This window comes from Salvelinus namaycush, chromosome 6, assembly GCF_016432855.1.
Source record: "Salvelinus namaycush isolate Seneca chromosome 6, SaNama_1.0, whole genome shotgun sequence".
Classification (NCBI taxonomy): domain Eukaryota; kingdom Metazoa; phylum Chordata; class Actinopteri; order Salmoniformes; family Salmonidae; genus Salvelinus; species Salvelinus namaycush.
The window spans coordinates 40,444,920-40,463,951 of record NC_052312.1 but is presented as its reverse complement, the minus strand read 5'-3'; the positions used below and the strand labels follow the sequence as shown (position 1 = coordinate 40,463,951).

The window sequence follows — 19,032 nt, the reverse complement described above, 5'->3', positions numbered from 1 at the left end:
GGTTGGCCTCTGCTGTCCACAGGCAGGCTACACAGAGAGCAGAGACTTGCGTAGCCTGGGTAAGAGCCACTAGCACACTTCCTATACCTACAGTATATACTTCTCCTCATGTGCATTGGGGGTAGGGGCTAAGGGTAGATTTGGGATTGGGGATAAGTCTCTTACTACTACTCATGTGTTGTCCCTTGCCCCTACACAGGTTTCCAGTATTGAACCTGCTAACTGCCCTGGTTGGGCCAAAGCAACACTTGCCACTGTGGCACTGGTGGCCACGGCAACCATTTGCACTGCATTGTGGAAGGAGTAGAAAGGCTAACCGTTGCACTGAGAGGGCCTTGGCTGGACTTCTGGCTACAATGTTTTGTGTTGGACAATTTCCTAATTGAGTGAGATTTTTAAACAATTTTTACTATAGACTTTAATTTAAGAAAACAATTAATACAGTGTGTGTTATTGAATCGATTGTGCTGGATCACGGTTTTTATAGTCTTATCAACTAATGCATGTTTTAAAGACTGTTGCTGGTCTGCAGTCTTTTCTATGAAGATTGGGCCTGTTACTGGTTAGACATTTAATTGCCACAACTATCTTATGTAGCTTATTACACCATTAAATGGAAGCTGGAAAATGATTTTTTAATGACTTGAGGAAAAAATTAAACGTGAGAAAAACCAAACTGACTTGACTCTCATAAATACCAGGTATTTATTTATTGGTGCAAGGTCACTTGAATGAGTTCATATGGACTGAGTCATTTCTGTCACATTGAAGGAAGTATACTGTAGGTAATGTATGTGTGTCTGTCTTTAGTACTGTTTTACTCCTTTTGGGTGTCATGACGTGGCCCTCTTTGGATATAGCAAGCACCAACTCTCTCTCTCTCACCACCTCTCTCTTCCCCCTACACCCAGGCTCTGTTATCTCAGGTTGTAAATTCCTGGAGACTCTCTCCCTCATGCAGTAGAGAGATAGAAAGGTTCACAGTAGAACAAAGGAACTTCTTCTACCTCACAGAACTTGAGAACTAAACAATATCCATGTTTTGGAGAATGTATAACCGGTGGAGAATCCAGCTACGACCGGTCCATTTTGTTTGTTTGTGACCTCATTGAGAGACAATAGAGCCACATTACCATAACTCTGTTTATACAAGTCTCTCCGTTATGAGATTTGCATCTAAATATAGTATAAAATTAATGAGTAAAGATGAAACTATTTGTGAAATTATGTAATGTGATTTTAAACTTTAATGAAAGAGAATCCAATTCCCTTTAAAGTTAACTAAGTCATTGGCCCGCCCCATGAGCACACACATTGATCTGGCGTCATGGGACAGCCTTTTCTGCTGTTCCGAATAAAACCCCCACCTAAAGAAGCCCACTTCAGACCAAGCGTACCTCGATTATCGAGAGGGCTAAGGTTTGAGACGGACAATTCCAACAGAGATCATGACGACACACTGAGCGTAAATATATATATTGATTGCAATTATTCCCGAATGAGTGAGTGTTCATGTGCAAAGGATTAGCATTTCAATTATTATAATTATCAACTTGTGTAGTGTCTTTTGTCTTTCCTGGCATTCTCAGCCACACCCACTTCCTCTTTTGTCTACCAAGCCGTCATATCGGTTTAGCCCACTAGGGCACATCCCCTATCATTTCCTTATAACCGTATCTACTGTTTGTTTGTTATGCATTTCTGTGATTATTTAGTTAGTAAATAAATGATTAAGACAATTGATGTATGGATGATTTATAGTGAAGACTGGGTTCGTGCAGATAACCAACGATTTACGACGTTCGGAATGAGACTAACGTGAGGTTAAGAATGATTAATTAGACTAATTGATCAGATATTAAAATATTAGGAAAATTATAACTTTAATCTGAAGATTTTCCTTGGTGCCCCGACTTCCTAGTTAATTACATTTACACATTAGTTTAATTACGTAATAATAAGTACAGAGAATTGATTTGATAAAATAAGTCTTCACTTTAATGATGCCAAAGACACGACATGGGTGATTGTCAATGGGTGTACACTGTACAGTATGTAGACTGTACTGTATTGATACGAGTCTCTTCACAAATCCATGAGTCCTGTCTTACTCCTCAGACCATAATCCTCTCAGTCATCGTGGGTGGTGACGTCCACATGTGTGTAGCTCTTGTAGGCCTTCATGTTGCACTTCTGCAGCGTGGCCCCCAGCTGCTTCCCGGGGCCCACCTCGTAGGTGTGGGGGAAGCTCTGACCCTGGGTCCTCTCGTACACCTCGTGGAGGGTCTGCTCCCACTTCACTGGCGACACTAGCTGCTTGACCAGCTGCCTGCGCACGTGGCCCTCATGCATGTAGCGCTTGGCGTCCACGTTGGAGTACACGTTGATCTCGGGCCGACGTACCTAAGTTGGGATGGGTAGAGAGACGGGTTTGGTAAAGGATTTTTCCACTCCTTTACATTTATTTTGGCATTTATGAAGGGAAACTGTAAATGTTTTTAAACAGACTTATACAATTGACAATCTGTGTGTGGTCCATGTTAGGAATCAAATCTTGTAAAGTCCACCATACTTCAACCAACACGACTGGAGATATTCTATACTTGACGTATGCTGTATATTGTAACGTCCTGGCTGCACAGTACATTGACCAACTGGAAATTGAAAATATATTATTGACTGATTGATGAAGTTCCGTACCTCCACCTGTCTGAGGACGTCTCTCAGGGGCTCGGTGGCAGACTCCATCAGTGCCGTGTGGAAAGCCCCACTCACCGGGAGCGGCCGCGCACGCAGGAAGTGAAGTTTCCTCGAGTTCTGTTGTAGGAAGTCCAGTGCCTGAGGAAGGGAGGACAGGAGGAAGTGTCTGTGACTCATTCCCAATGTCAATTCCACCCCTAGCCCCTTTCCCTAACACATTTAGGTATATCTGAGAAGTAGGCCTATAGCCTGCTTGACTCTGATCTCAAATAAATGTGAGGTACATAAATCCAGGATGTTATGGCCCAAGAGAGTGACCCAACTCCCCATCCATCCACTACCTCTTTGTGGCCAGCGATGACTCTCCCATCGGGGAAAAGGTAGTTGGCCACACTGCAGACAGGCTCCTTGATGCCCAGGCTAAGGCAGTGCTCCCTGGCCTGCAAACAGGCATGTTTGTACTTAGCCTGGGGCCGTCCCATTACCGACAGCATGCCGCTAGAGATCAGCTCTGACGCGTTCTGCATGGCCTCTGCCCGCACCTTCACCGCATACAGGGCTGTAGGATGAAAGAGACAAAAAAAACTATGGCGACTTAGAATTGTTTACCGTCCGTTCATAATTAAGTATAGCACAGCATTGGATAGACTATTGAGGCTCACCTTCTGCGAAATCCATGGCACCAGAAAACACCAGGGCTGCAAACTCTCCCACACTAAATCCTGCAGCAGCCACACAATTCTCAATGGCCTTGAGATGGATGAGGTCGCATATGATGACAAGATGTGCGATGAGAGTTTTGTTTGTGGTGAAATAAAATAATATTATTAGTATAAAACATCAGGGTATCTTAGGCTGTATAGTTAAACATATATTTAATGTATACTTTGCCATTAAATGCACACGTGTAACTATTTAAATAAGATGCAACTCACAGCATCAGCGCATAAGCGGCTACAGACATGGCAACTACTATGTGGCTTACCGCTGGGTTTTCGTGGTTCAGCCGCTCCACAGCTGCCAGTGACGTGACAAACACGGCGGGCTGACAGTGGAGTGTCTTCATCAATTCCTCCTCTGGCCCATCTAGGCACAGAGACAGCAAGTCGTAGCCCAGTATCTTCTGCGCGACGGCAAACATGTCCTTGACGTTTCCGTATTTCAGAAGCCCGCGACCCATACCCACGAACTGACTCCCCTGCCCGGGGAAGAGCAGCACAGAACACTCGCTCGGCTTCTTTTTGGGTCTTCGTTGCTCTTCCTCCGTGGGCTCATTCTCCATGAGTTGGTCTTTGGTCTCGGGTGATGTTTGTGTCCCGTTCTGTGAGCCATGCTGATGGGGGGTGTTTGACACTTTCCTGCACAAGAAGGGAAATGACCTAAGCTTCGTTATTGAGGGTGTCCTCATCATGTTGAGGAGAGTAGCGCCTCTCATGTTGACTGATACCTTTTCGCAGGACGACAACCTTAATGTGCGTAGTATTGCCACATGCAATCTCTAAATTTGGTGTCCACCGAAGCGGTTCATAAGTTTTTATAAGTTCACGGTACTCATATTATACACTCCATGAGACTATCAATCGGCGCAGGACGCAGCCATATTGCTTAGGAGAAAAGTCGCTTTCAAATGACGTAGAACGACGGTCAGTGTTTGGGCGCGTTGCAGATTCACAAGAAATCACACAAAAACATCACCCGTCAAAAATACTCACATTGAAATAGCAATCTTTAGTTAGAAATATTGCACTTGATTGTTTGAATATTTTTTCATTGCTTGGTAGGCCTACTTACCTACACAAACAAATATGTTCAACTTCAAAAAAACATCAACCACTCGATATACTGTATAATACTATATGTGACATATGGAGATGGGTAAGACATGTATTTAGATATATTTATTTTAAATATTAGTACATATTACATATATTTGAAATATATGTCAATATATTAGGCATATGTGAGCCACAGATTTAAGACATTACTTCAAAGAGATTGCATTTCAAGAATAAAAGAGGGGAAAAAAAGAATGTGTTGTGCTGAATACTAGGCCTATTTCAAAAGGGGACTGTACATATTTGCGTGTCCCGATTTTTCCTGACATGACACTTTTCCTTTCCTGACAAAAAAATGGCATACATGGGTTTGTTAGACTGCCTTGTATCAAATGGAGAAGAGAGCAATCACTTTGTTCACACACAACATACCATTATGTGCACTTCTTTTGTACAGAAATTCAAACCTGTCATTTATTCTCGGTATTCTATCATTTACAATGACTGTTATCCCCGAGCAAGATCGAAATCTGAACAGTCAGTTGGTTGATGAGGTGTTTCTCAGTTCTTGAAGTAGTGTATAGGCTACTGGGTCCACCTGTCAAGATTCAGTCCTCATCATGGGACATGTTCGTACGGAACTAAAATTAGCATTCTTATTGCACAGGTAGTATCTCCTCGATCAAAGCACTTTCTAATAGGAAGACAAATTCCCTTTAATTAATTTTTTACAGATCCTACTCATCTCCTAGTCAGTACTACCATTGGTAGAGGTCGAGTTCCTCCCCGACTACATTCCAGATCTTCAAAGCCTGGATTGGTATTTAACACATCAGCTAAGCACCTCAATTGATGTAGAAATCTGATGCCCGACTGCACAGTCGATGACGTGGCACGCAACCATTGATTGATGCAATGCAACACCTGCACATCTAGTCGGGCAGGAACTCGGCCAGACTGTTGACATGTAAAACAACTGGGAATGTTCGACATTGCAGCCGACAGTGCAGACGACTGCCGAATGACTGATCTGCAAAGATCCTTGCATCATAAATAACTACAATATTATTTGTAGATCAGTCAGTCACAATTTACCCATGACCCATCACGATTCCCCAGGGTCTGACAGGGTGATAGCCTCCACCTGTTCCTGTAGTCCTTTCTCTTCTGTAGCCGATTGGCTCTCAAGTATTTGCTGAGTTTCTTGATTGGCTCTTGGTTGGAGTTTAGCGATAAACTCACTGCTGGCTAACGCCCCCTCCTGTTTCGAGCAGGTGATTTTCGCTGGCAACGATGATAACTTGTCTGTAGCAAAAGATATGGCATACCATATTGAGTATAGTTTATTGACTGTCCATCAAATCTGATTTCTTATTGTAGTATTTTTTTTTATTGCAACACACACACACAGAGAGAGGGAGAAATACATGGCAGAGCATTACCCCCAGGAGCGATGGGTTTCATTAGGCGGTTGAGCTGAACGTTCCAGTGTCGGACATGGATGCTGGCTTTACGAAGCTTCTCCTGAACTTCCTACAGACCCAGAGAGAGGGAAACAAGGACATAGTTAAAGTTGATGTCAGTTGCACTTTGTTTTATCATCTATCATTTACTAGGTGTTATTGACTTATAGGTGCCCTATGCAACAATTCCACCTGCAAATAATTCTATAAAGCTTTTTCACTGTGGAAATTATGGCTGCCTAAAGTCCACTGTAGCAAGATTCCCACCTAAAAAGATCCTGAACAATAGCCTTATCCTGCTCTCCCCTCACCTCCTGCCACCTCTTCCTCTCATCTCCTCTCTCTCACCTCCAGGTGCTGGTGACTCCTTTCTCGGGTCTCTCGGAGGCTCTGGAGCTCCTGGGAGGCGTAGTGGAGGGCAGAGGGGGCAGGCCGCTCTTCCTTAGCTCTGTTTGGAGCCTCCTCCGTGGGGCTGAAGTGGCGGGATGCCTCCTGCTGCTCCTGGAGGAGCAGACACTGCCTGCTCTTCTCCTCCTCTGCCTGCAGTACTCTGGGAAAGGAGAGGAAGGAGGACAACGGTAGAGACAGTAGAAAGGGAGACAAGGATAGTTAGGAGAGAGGATGAGGGATATAAGTACACAGAAGACAATTCTACTGCAATAGACAGGGACGTTTGGTGATCTGATCTGTGTCTTTAGTCTTGCAGCCATGTGTGTGTGTCCGTGTGTGTGTGTGTGTGTGCCTGACTCTCTCCTCTATGTGGGCCTGTATCTCCATGTTGAGATACGTTTTTGTAGGCGTGTTACCCTTCTAGCTCCAGCCTGACTCTCTCCTCCTCCATGTGGGCCTGTATCTCTGTGTTGAGAGCAGCCTCCAGTTTGTGCTGGGTCAGCTCCAGCTCCTGGATCCTCTTCCTCTGCTGCTCGGCCTCCTTCTCTTTCTCTGCCATCTCAGCCTGCATGCTCTCCCTCAACTGGGGAACACACGCAGTCAGGCAATCAGGCACGTATACATGTACGCCGGCTGCATTCTCTCTCACACACACACTAATCATTTATCTGGGGAACCTACATAGGTGCACTGATAAACCTCATTCTTCAGTATTATCTTACCTTCTCTGCCTCCTCTAGCTGTCTCTCCAACTCTCTCTGGACCTCCTTCTGTTGCTCCCTCTCTTTCTCCTCCTCCTCCCTGCGCCGTGCCTCCACCTCTCGCTGGTGCTGTGGGACACAAATACATCCTACATGTCATGTTAGGTACTGTATGCATTACCCCCTCTTTCCCCCCTTCTCTTTTCTATCTCTCCTCTTTAATGCCTCACTCTCTCTCCCTCCTGCTCACCTGAATAATACTCTCTATCTCCTGTCCTTGCCGTTCCTTTTCCTTCTCCAGGTCTTGAATGGTAAGCTCTTCTGATTGGCTGCCGTGGCTGCTGCTGGCGCTCAGGCTGCGCTCCCGTTGACTCTGCTCGCGCTGGACCCGCCTCTTCAGCTTTAGTTCCTGGTGGAGGGAGGACTTGCGCTCACCCTGGAGACGGACGGCAGTCTGCAAGGCTGGGGAGAGAGAGGACACACACACACACACACACACACACACAGGAGAATCAGAAAAAAGTGATGTTCCTTCCCTAATGCTTTTCAACCGAGGGGTCTCCCAAATGTTTTAACCATTAGGGCAACAGGATATCCTCTTGGTCCGAGGACGACAATTAGGCTTGTGTCTCAGGCAGGGCGTTACACTTGTTCACATCCCCTCACCTTGGGTCCATTCCACCCTCTGTCTCTGGTCGGCGGCACTCATCTCATAGGTCTTGCTGGTGGTCTTCACACAAAAGAGACAACGCTTCCCATCCCTGTCTGGAATAGCCTAAGACAAAGAGAGGACAACTGGTGGTTGACTACCAGGGTGACATTGACTTATCAACACCCCAAGTTCCGCTCAGGTAATCCCAACCATAAATGATCAGTATTTGCATCAGGCTCGCAACAGGTAACCCTCATTGACTCTTGTTGTAATCCACATCCTAGTTCAAAATATAGGCCCAATGGTACAGTTCTAGACAAGCTTGTATCTATACCAATTCAAGCTAACCCTATGGTATTTTCAAATAAGGGGTTACCAACTGAGCATATGTGCTGATATTAGAGTCTGATATGAAATCCTGCAGCTGTGGCGTTGGACTGATTCATGTAAATGCCAGAAGTTTGATCTTGAACTCTGACCTCTCAAACCAATGTGGACATTCTGGTAATATCTGAAACATCATAAATGGAAGAGGGAAAGAGTAAGGAAATTGTCGGTCAGCCCTGCATTAAAGACCAAAAGTGGTTAAAGAAAATGATAAATAAAAAAGTATACCAGTTTCATTTAAGGACCAAAAATGAACAGCTGTGCCATATAGATTGCCAAATAGTTGGGAAGAGATTTCCAATACACCAATTCCATGGCACATGGTTTATGAACTGATACACAAAACAACACCGGATTCAAAACTTAAAATTGTTCCATTTAAATGATTATACAAAATTCTTGCAACCAATTACATTTTATATATAGGGGATAAAACCATCCCAGCACTGCAGATTTTGCTGCGAAAAGACAGAATCATTAGATAATGTGTTTTGGTACTGTCCATTTGTGGCTTGTTTTTGGTCACCGGTTCAGGAATGGCTGAAGAATTGCAACATTTACTTGGAGCTAACTCTGCAAATAGCACTGCTGGGTGATTTGAAAAGTCATTGACAATCAATTAATATAATAATAATTGTAGCAATTTTTTAAAATTTAATTTACAATCTGTACAAACTATGAGAATAGAAAGGTTCAGAACTTTTGTGAAACATAGCACAGTTGAAAAATATATGGCTAATAGAAAAAACTGGATGGTGTTCAGAGATAGATGGGAGGGGTTGAGGGAAACTTGGCTAAATGAGACTGTGCCGGATAATGATGTGTCTCTAGCTGGTTATAATGTTTTGGATCTGACAGAGGTGTCGCCATATTTACAAAGGACAACTTAAATGTTTCTGTATCTCTCATCTACCTCTGTCCCTAAGCAATTTGAATGTCTAGTTCTAAATGTGGCCCTTGGTGATAATGCCCAATTTATGCTAGTTAGAATTTATAGTCCTAATCAGAATAGAAAGAGGAGTGGAAGGCCCCGGTGCACAACTGAGCAAGGAGACAAGTACAGTAGTGTTTAGTTTGAGAAACAGATGCCTCACAAGTCTGCAACTGGCAGCTTCAGTAAATAGTACCCGCAAAACACCAGTCTCAACGTCAACAGTGAAGAGGAGACTCCGGGATGCTGGCCTTCTAGGCACTGAAGTTGGTTACAACGCTGAACTACAGTCAGGTCAAGACCCTGGTAAGGATGACGAGCACGCAGATGAGCATCCCAGAGACAGTTTCTGATAGTTTGTGCAGAAATTCTTCAGTTGTGCAATCCCACAGTTTCATCAAGTGTCTGGGTGGCTGGTCTCAGACGATCTCGCAGGTCAAGGTCCCTGGATGTGGAGGTCCTGGGCTGGCGTGGTTACATGTGGTCTGCGGTTGTGAGGCCGGTTGGACGTATTGCCAAATTCTCTAAAACGTTGGAGGCGGCTTATGGTAGAGAAATAAACATTACAGTATCTGGCAACAGCTCTAGTGGACATTCCTGCAGTCAGCATGCCAATTGTATGCTCCCTTAACTTGAGACATCTGTGGCATTGTGCGGTGTGACAAAACTGCACATTTTAGAGTGGCCTTTTATTGTCCTCAGCACAAGGTACACATGTGTAATAATCATACTGTTTAATCAGCTTCTTGATATGCCACACCTGTCAGGTGGATATTTTTGTTCAGTATAGTATACCTTTTTTCAAGGATGAGTGATGACAAGAGAATCATCCAGCCTTTTGGGTATCTCACTACACCCCCATATGCCATGTCTTGAAATATGCAGACAGATTAAGACATAGCACTGTTTCAGCAGCTATACTTGTCTAGATGATGTGCTATATTGTTTACACCATAAAAATCAGTGCTGCCTTATTTATTGACCTGTCAAAAGTATTTGATACTGCTGACCATTTCTTACTTGTACAAAGGTTGTGTGAAATGTGTTAGATCAGGCATCTTGCAGTTGTTTCAATAACTATCTAATGGAGAGGACACAACTTGTACTGACGGTATCAAATCTAGCTTCCTCAATATTATTTAAGGTATGCCGCAGGGGTCGATTTTTGGCCCTGTTCTCTTCACTATTTCTATACATAATATTGGTCTATCTGTTAAAACCTGTAACATTCATCTCTACGCGGATGATACAGTTATTTACTCCTGTTCCCCCTCTTAACAGCAGGCCATTCATAACCTTCAGCATGGTTTTGACTCTATTCAAAAATGGCTTACTGATCTTAAACTAGTGCTAAATGCTAATAAAACCAAGTTTATGTTGGTCTCCAGGTCTCGTAATATTAACTTTGTGGACCTACATATTTGCACATTGATTACAGGAAAAGGAGGACCGAGCACGCCCCCATTCTCATCGACGGGGCTGTAGTGGAGCAGGTTGAGAGCTTCAAGTTCCTTGGCGTCCACATCAACAACAAACTAGAATGGTCCAAACACAGACAGTCGTGAAGAGGGCATGACAAAGCCTATTCCCCATCAGGGAACTAAAAAGATTTGTCATGGGTCCTGAGATCTTCAAAAGGTTCTACAGCTGCAACATCGAGAGCATCCTGACTGGTTGCATCACTGCCTGGTACGGCAATTGCTCGGCCTCTGACCACAAGGCACTACAGAGGGTAGTGCGTACGGCCCAGTACATCACTGGGGCTAAGCTGCCTGCCATCCAGGACCTCTACACCAGGTGGTGTCAGAGGAAGGCCCTAAAAATTGTCAAAGACCCTAGCCACCCCAGTCATAGACTGTTCTCTTTACTGCCGCATGGCAAGCGGTACCGGAGTGCCAAGTCTAGGACAAAAAGGCTTCAACAGTTTTTACCCCCAAGCCATAAGACTCCTAATTTCATTGTGAGCCCCCCCGGCAACCTCTCTTTTTACACTGCTGCTACTCTCTGTTTATCATATATGCATAGTCACTTTAACCATATCTACATGTACATACTACCTCAATCAGCCTGACTAACCGGTGTCTGTATGTAGCCTCGCTACTGTATATAGCCTGTCTTTTTACTGTTGTTTTTATTTCTTTACCTACCTATTGTTCACCTAATACCTTTTTTGCACTATTGGTTAGAGCCTGTAAGTAAGCATTTCACTGTAAGGTCTACACCTGTTGAATTCGGCACACGTGACAAATAAACTTTGATTTGATTGAAGTTAGCCCAAATTGAACAAGTCCTCCATTATAAGTGCTTGGGTGTTTGGATTGATAAGCTGTCTTTTAAAAACACATTGACAAACTGACAAGAAAGTTGAGAATTAAGATTGGTTTCTTTTATAGAAATCAATCCTGGCTCACTTTGGAAAGTAGAAGGAAGATTGTTCAAGCAACGCTTCTCCCAGTACTTGATTATGGTGATGTAATCTATATGCATGTGGCAGCCTCTGCTTTAAAACCTTTAGATTCAAACTAGCATTCAGCACTTTGTTTTATCACTGGGGACAATGTTCCGTACACATCACTGCATTGTGTATAGTTCTGTTGGCTGGGAGTCTCTAACTACCAGAAGGGTCCAGCACTGGCTACTTTTTTTTTACATAAAGCGGTTCTTCAGAGACTCCCCCCACTATATCAGCTCACATATTAACTGAAGATCCGCCCTCTGGACTGACTGCTTCTGGAGGTCCAGCTTATGGAATAGCCTTCAGGTCACCTTGAAATTAGACTCACTGCTCTCCATTGGACAGCTTAGATGGAGTTTAAGGGAGGTGATGTGAGAATTGTGTTTGTTTTGATTAATCCTGTTTTATTTCTTGTATTGATATTATTTATTGTATGTTAATGTTCACAGGGATCCCTTTCAAATTAGACCCTGGTCTCAATGGTGACCCACCCTGTAGAAATAAAAGTTGAATTAAAAAAATACAAAACATGACAAAGTATGTGGACATCTGCTCGTCGAACATCTCATTCCAAAATCATGGGCATTAACATGGAGTTGGTCCCCCATTTGCTACTATAACAGCCTCCACTCTTCTGGGAAGGCTTTCCACTAGATGTTGGAACATTGCTGCAGGGACTTGCTTCCATTCAGCCACAAGAGCATTTGTCAGGTGGGCACTGATGTTGGGCGATTAGGTCTGGCTCGGTGTCTGCATCCCAATTAATCACAAAGGTGTTTGATGGGGTTGGAGTCAGGGCTCTGTGTAGGCCAGTTAAGTTCTTCCACATCGATTTTGACAAACCATTTCTGTATGGACCTGGCTTTGTGCACGGCCGCATTGTCATGCTGAAACATGAAAAGGGCCTTCCCCAAACTCTTGCCACAAATTTCGAAGCACAGAATCGTCTAGAATGTCATTGTATACTGTAGCGTTAAGATTTCCCTTCACTGGAACTAAGGGGCATAGGCCAAACCGTGAAAAACAGCCCCAGACCATTATTCCTCCTCCACCTAACTTTACAGTTGGCACTATGCATTTGGGTAGGTAGCGCTCTCCTAGCATCTGCCAAACCCAGATGTCTGTCGGACTGCCAGACGGTGAAGTATAATTAATCACTCCAGAGAACGCGTTTCCACTGCTCCATAGTCCAATTGCGGCGAGCTTTACACCACTCCAGCAGACGCTTGACATTGAGCATGGTGATCTTAGGCTTGTGTGCAGCTGCTCGGCCATGGAAACCCATTTCATGAAGCTCCAGACAAACAGTTCTTGTGCTGACGTTGCTTCCAGAGGCAGTTTAGAACTCGGTAGTGAGTGTTGCAACTAAGGACAGAGGATTTTTTGCAGCTGGCGGTCCCGTTCTGTGAACTTTTTCCGGCTGAGCCGTTGTTGCTCCTAGACGTTTCCACTTCACAATAACAGTACTTACAGTTGACCGGGGCAGCTCTAGCAGGGCAGATATATGACAAACTGACTTGTGCCAAGTTGAATGTCACTGAGCACTCCAGTAAGGCCATTCCACTGCCAATGTTTGTCTATGGAAATTGCATGGCTGTGTGCTCGATTTACTTTTGTGTCCACATACTTTTGTATATATAGTGTACTTCTCAGTCTCAGGTACACAGTAGCGATTCACTCAGCCATTAACAAAAAAAATGTATTACCCTAGCCAAGATTTTTGTGGATTAAAAGATAAACCAGTAGAAAACAAGATTACCTCCACAACACAATACTGGTCCAATGGAATCTCTCCCTTCTTGTCTTTCAGGTCCTCGCTGGCGTAGTAGACCATGAAGGATGGCCTGAGTACAAACCAACGCTCCATCCAGTTCCTGCGCACATGTCCCTTTTTCCACATGTAACCCTGCGAGAGAGAGACAGACCGAGCGAGAGGGAGAGAGAGGGATCAATCATTGTCCCTGTAATGTGAATTTCATTCAGCGCAAACACACATATACACACACATAAAAACAGCCCACACACACAGCCCCACATCCATACAGTCCCACCAACTCACCCTTTTGAGGACGTTGTGGTACATCTCAAAGAAGACCTGGTCCAGAGCCAGACTGAAGGCACCCGCATTGCTGACCCTCAGCAGCCTCCCGGCGCCCATGTGATCCAGGAACACCCACACCGACATGCCCTCCTCCTGGACAGAGGCATTTTGGGATAGCAGGTCCTCCAGGGGCTTGCCATCCCACTCCTGGTTCATCGCAGTGGAGATTTTCTTCATCAGGTACTCCACCTGCGTGTGTGTGTGCGTACAAGTCAGAAAAGATCTTTATCCTTCTATGGGCGAATTTGCTGGGACCCATATTCAGAAAGTGATCTAGTAAAGGGATAATGCTGTGGTCAGCAAGTTGCAACACATCTTCATAAAGCCTGCAGATGTTATCAACAGGAAACTAAACCTCCCTTCTATTGGTTTATTCTACTCTGACTTCCTGCTTAGGGAGGAGAACAGGAAGTAAGGACCTAGAGTAGAGATATTTTAGAAAATGCACCGGAGGATTGTGGCACCATAATTGAGGAGGACGGGCTCGTTCCAGATATTATTATGAGCCGTCCTCCCCTCAGCAGCCTCCACTGAGCAAGAGGCTAATCGATAAACATACAGTTTGTATACTGCAAGCGTCAAAGCACACAGTGTAGTCAAAATGGCCACTGGACTGCATAACTACAACTATTCTCTTACTGTTTATATACAGTACGTGTCTATTAACCCTCTATTCTCCCTCCCTCTTTTTCAGATTAACTATTTCCTCTCTACCTGTACATCTCTTTTCTCTCTGAAAGATACTATCTGGCTTTATATTTAAATGTGCCAATGGAGGTCAGTCTCTCCCTGGCCCCCTCATCCCTCCAACCCCCTCACCTCCTGTGGAATCATGATGAGTGGGTAGTGGTCCTCCGAGAGCAGGTTGAAGAGACAGAAAAGTTTGAAGCAGTCTCTCAGGGAGCACAGCAGCCCCCCCTGGCCGATGCTAGGTCTGTAGTTTTTCTTCATGGTCATCATCCAGCACAGGTCGTCAAACGTCTCCTTGTCGTATGCACCCTCTTTGACCTGGGTGCAGCACACCAGGGGTTCATTTGTTCATTAGTACTGGTAAAGAGTTTTAGATATTAAACGGATAGTTCACCCAAATGACATATTGGTTTCTATACCCTGTAAGCAGTCTATGGACAAGGTAAGACAGCAATGCATGCTTCGATTTTGCTCACAGGTTAAGGAAACCAATATGTAATTTTGGGTGAACTAAGATCAAGATCAAGTGCAATTCATCTCCTGAATGGACTGGAATTCACTCATCTCAATGTGAAAATCCTCAATTGAGTATGATGGGATGGTTACCTTGGCCAGTATGTATTTGTTGAGGTAGTTTACCTTGGCCAGTATGTATTTGTTGAGGTAGTTTACCTTGGCCAGTATGTATTTGTTGAGGTAGTTTACCTTGGCCAGTACGTATTTGTTGAGGTAGTTTACCTTGGCCAGTACGTATTTGTTGAGGTAGTTTACCTTGGCCAGTACGTATTTGTTGAGGTAGTTTACCTTGGCCAGTACGTATTTGTTGAGGTAGTTTACCTTGGCCAGTACGTATTTGTTGAGGTAGTTTACCTTGGCCAGTACGTATTTGTTGAGGTAGTTTACCTTGGCCAGTACGTATTTGTTGAGGTAGTTTACCTTGGCCAGTATGTATTTGTAGAGGTAGTTTACCTTGGCCAGTATGTATTTGTTGAGGTAGTTTACCTTGGCCAGTATGTATTTGTTGAGGTAGGGCATGTAGCCATGTTTTGACACCGGTCCATCGTCATCGTCTTGGAAGTGTTCCTCCAGTGCCACGGGGTCGTGAGGGATGTTAAACACCGTATACAGGTTGTGGGAGAGAACCTGCGACATGCACACACACAGACACAGAGAGAGAGTGAGAGAAATGAAGAAAATGCCTGTGTCAAAGGGAGATTCTCAATTGGTTCGCTCAACTCCTCTGTCCTCAGTTGTCCTCTCCTCGCCTCCTTTTGAAAAAGCGAGGACACTCCTCCGTTTTAAACGGTTTCCGGGTCACCAAGGAGAGAGGACAGAGGATTCGAGGAGAGGATGGTCTTGTGGCCAAATGAGAATCTCCCAAAAATGACCCTTTAAATGTATAATGTTACTGTCAATATTACATCTACTATTCCTATATTTATATACAGTATGTAAGTGGTTACTGAAATAGTTCACAACTTCTAATCATCTCAAATCATATGAAAAAACAAAGCGGTCAATGATAAAAACCAAAGCAAGCAGTGTAAACAACATTGCAGGCCTCTGTTGACTGACTGACTGACTCTCTCACACACACACACACACACACACACACACACACACACACACACACACACACACACACACACACACACACACACACACACACACACACACCTCGGTGTGAGCATGTCTGAACACCTGCCTGCTATTTCCTGGGATTCTCACCAAAGGGAGAACGCAACTTGTTTGAACTCAACAGGCCAGAGACTAAGTGAAGGGGAAGATGACTGGGGAAGATGTCTGAACACACAGCACCGTCTGTTTCTGTTGTACAGTAAACTCTGATATGTTGTCATGTGTACAGGTTGACTGCAGTAAAGGGAGAGGGCCAGTCCTGGACTTTGAAACGAGGGCATAGGTGACTATCGACTGACTTTAATGCTCCCATTTCTGTGTGTAGGCTGCCGCTGTTGTGATTACTCACTGAAAGAGGGTTTCATAGATACACACTCATGAGGGTGTATCCATGTATTAAAGTCACCAATGTATCCAAATTGTGTGTGAGTGAGAATGTTTTCATGTGCATGTTTCTCATACTGAGCAGTATTCCTGCATGATCCATGCAAATTATTATTTTTACTGGTGGACTGTTAACTTTATACATGGCATACATCCCTAGATTCAAGCAGAATAATGTATTATAGCCTAATATAATAACTTGTAAGAGGCTAACAATGTATTTTTTAGGCTATCTTGATCAGATCTTCAAACCTCAAAATGTTTGTTTATAAGGTTATCTAAACAAACGATTATGTGGATATTATTATGTGAATTGTAGGCTATGAGTAACAAGCTGGCGCCAGAGGCACAGAAGCAATTCAACGCCCATTTCATTATTATAAAGCTCAGCACTTGGAAATATTACACTTCAAATCTAACCTTCAGCTGGGACTTCGATACTTTGCCGCATTTCTCCATGTCCAGCGATGTGAACGCGTACCAGATGGACTTGAGCAGTTCGGATTGCAGTTCCATTGTGGAGACAGACGTATTTGCGTCTACATTCCGAAGCGAGCGGAGTTGTGCACAGCACAATGATATCAGTATTGTAAACTGAAGTGGAAGCACTTAACGAGAAGGCGAACAGGACACGTTAAGAAAAGGGGTGGAGAAGAGAGGAAAAATTATGTAACCAAAGTAAAATACTACCTACCTTATAAACCTATAATTATGTTTTAGGTCACTCAAAGTTAAAACTTCGAAAGACTTTGGAAAACTCTGGCATCCTTGTAAATGATTGACCTCTCTTTCAAGTGGATGGTGGTAAATTACCCACAGCTCTTGGTTGATGTCATTGATATACATACGCGATATGCGACTTTTCCCCAACGCAGTTAAGACAAAACCACGCCCCGTTTTTCAAAGAGGCGTTCTACTACGCTCCCACTGGCAAGCTAGTGTTGTTTGAAGTTATATTATCATTAGTAGTCTATTATCAGGTAAAATCATATGCTTACAATTCATAATTTCTCAAATATGTATTAGCTAATCATTCAGTCGAATAAGCAATGCTACAACCATTGAATCTGTCTTTGAGCGTTATTAAGGGATGTTAATGGCTAGTTTGGCCCACCACATTATGTTATTATATTTTTCAATCTTGAAATACAAGGGTAAATGTTATTAAACAGTGACTGACATTTCGCGCTTCGTGATATTCACTTCCGGACTTGGAGAGCGCTCAAGGCTTTGTAGAACACCGGTTATTCAGAATAACTTGGCGTGGTTTTGGCTTAACTGCGTCGGGAAAAAGAAAGACGCAGTCGGCGTTATCACCCACCACGCTTACATTCCCCAGCAGCCACTCTGTGGCCCAGCAGCCACTCTGTGGCCCAGCAGCCACTCTGTGGCCCAGCAGCCACTCTGTGGCCCAGCAGCCACTCTGTGGCCCAGCAGCCACTCTGTGGCCCAGCAGCCACTCAGCGGCCCAGCAGCCACTCAGCGGCCACTCGTCCACAAACTCACAAGTTGTTTCCTTAAAAGTAAGCGGGTGACTGTAGACCGGTCCGAAATTATGAGCGGGCCCGCTCTACCGTACACCTTGCCAGTCCAAATAAAATATTTAAATATTGATAGTTTATTTGACTTTGACCGCGGCGTACGCGGACAGAAAGACGCATCGATCTCAGTTAAAGCATCCGCGCGAGCGAAACAGCGCCACGCTGTCTCAGTATGTGTAGACCATGTATCTGATGCTGTCTGGACCAAAATAGAATGACATGTCATACTAGTTCTGTCCAGCCATCGTCAGATACATGGGCTACACATAGAGGGGCACTGTTTCACTCGCTCGAATGCTTTCTCCGCAAACATAGTTTCAGCAGAAAGGAAGAAGCGAAGCTATGGCTCACTCTCGCCAAAATCTGTCCAGAGTAAGACAATGCGTTTTTATGGGCATAATATGCAGACATAAGATAATCGACAAGATCTCTTGTTTCAGCCTCTTGCGAAATGGAAAGGAAGGTTAGCGGGTGCACAGTCACTGTTAGGATGCTGGATTCCCCTAAAGTAAATTGAGCTTTCGCCAAAATTATATAATTACTCCTGTCTAAATAAAATCATTCGAAATATTTCACCAGGGAGGCTGAGGATCATTAGCTTCTTTTTCTTTTTTTTCTTTTTTTTTTTAATAGCTGGACAGGGGAGGAGCCAGAGGGGTGTCCGGGTTGTCACCCCAAAATTTCATTCGCTACTGGCAGTTTGATGGTGATTGACATCTAATTTCACCTCTTGTTGAAAGAAGCATTTATTTTGACGTTCGGCGGCTCCATGAGCTCTTTTCGTGATTGGCGAAAGCATCATATTTGAAGTAAATTTTAAGGTTTAGCATCGGGTTTAGGTTTCCTGAACAACTTTTACAAAAGTTGAGTCACTGTGTAAGTTAACGTTAGACCTTTGGCTCCATTAACAGACAGTTAATCAGATAAGAGAGATCGGTTCCCAATTTAGCCTAACATTATGTTTACATCTGTGCTAGTAATTCACACATATACAGTGCAGTGTCGTAAGTTACAGTATATGAATGTTTAGCTAATGTGGGGTAACTAGTAGGCTACAGCTGTCTGTGTTCAGCAAGTTAACATTCAGTACTTGAACTCAAAACGAACAACTGTTATTATCAATCTGTTAACGTTACTCAAATAGGAGAGAGAAAAGTGGTCAGGACAGACGTCTACTCTCCTTGACTTTGTTGTGTTTCTAGAACCTTATAAAGAGGTCTTCCA

At 43.9% G+C, this 19,032-nt stretch overlaps 2 protein-coding genes across 4 annotated transcripts; both read right to left on the bottom strand.

Annotated features, from left to right (window-relative positions):
- Positions 1-1,975: 1,975 nt before the first annotated feature.
- Positions 1,976-4,486, bottom strand: LOC120050010 (malonyl-CoA-acyl carrier protein transacylase, mitochondrial-like). Its single transcript, XM_038996585.1, has 5 exons — positions 3,686-4,486; positions 3,363-3,450; positions 3,042-3,259; positions 2,701-2,838; positions 1,976-2,403 (listed from the first exon to the last, which is right to left on the bottom strand). The coding sequence occupies exons 1-5, from the start codon at positions 4,133-4,135 to the stop codon at positions 2,131-2,133; spliced, it is 1,167 nt and encodes a 388-aa protein (XP_038852513.1). The 5' UTR covers positions 4,136-4,486; the 3' UTR covers positions 1,976-2,130.
- A 97-nt stretch (positions 4,487-4,583) lies between these two features.
- On the bottom strand, positions 4,584-17,111 carry LOC120050009 (differentially expressed in FDCP 6-like). 3 transcript variants are annotated; one of them, XM_038996582.1, is made up of 13 exons: positions 16,962-17,111; positions 16,688-16,875; positions 15,248-15,388; positions 14,375-14,563; positions 13,514-13,744; positions 13,214-13,360; positions 7,696-7,804; positions 7,280-7,491; positions 7,051-7,158; positions 6,745-6,911; positions 6,287-6,488; positions 5,918-6,008; positions 4,584-5,780 (listed from the first exon to the last, which is right to left on the bottom strand). In XM_038996582.1, the coding sequence occupies exons 2-13, from the start codon at positions 16,781-16,783 to the stop codon at positions 5,581-5,583; spliced, it is 1,893 nt and encodes a 630-aa protein (XP_038852510.1). In that variant the 5' UTR covers positions 16,784-16,875; positions 16,962-17,111; the 3' UTR covers positions 4,584-5,580. The 3 variants fall into 3 exon arrangements, with proteins under 3 accessions (XP_038852510.1, XP_038852511.1, XP_038852512.1); XM_038996583.1 differs by having other exon boundaries at positions 16,688-16,806; XM_038996584.1 differs by lacking the exon at positions 16,688-16,875.
- Between the last annotated feature and the right edge of the window lie 1,921 nt (positions 17,112-19,032).

Coding starts and splice junctions, on each gene's coding strand:
- LOC120050009 (XM_038996582.1), bottom strand. CDS start 16,783: ATGGAACTGCAATCCGAACTGCTCAAGTCCATCTGGTACGCGTTCACA. Junction 7,492..7,695: donor GAGGGTGGAATGGACCCAAG/GTGAGGGGATGT, acceptor CTCTCTCCCCAG/CCTTGCAGACTGCCGTCCGT. Junction 7,159..7,279: donor AGATAGAGAGTATTATTCAG/GTGAGCAGGAGG, acceptor TGTGTCCCACAG/CACCAGCGAGAGGTGGAGGC.
- LOC120050010 (XM_038996585.1), bottom strand. CDS start 4,135: ATGAGAGGCGCTACTCTCCTCAACATGATGAGGACACCCTCAATAACG. Junction 3,451..3,685: donor TGAACCACGAAAACCCAGCG/GTAAGCCACATA, acceptor ATCCATCTCAAG/GCCATTGAGAATTGTGTGGC. Junction 2,839..3,041: donor TCATCGCTGGCCACAAAGAG/GTAGTGGATGGA, acceptor TCCCTTCCTCAG/GCACTGGACTTCCTACAACA.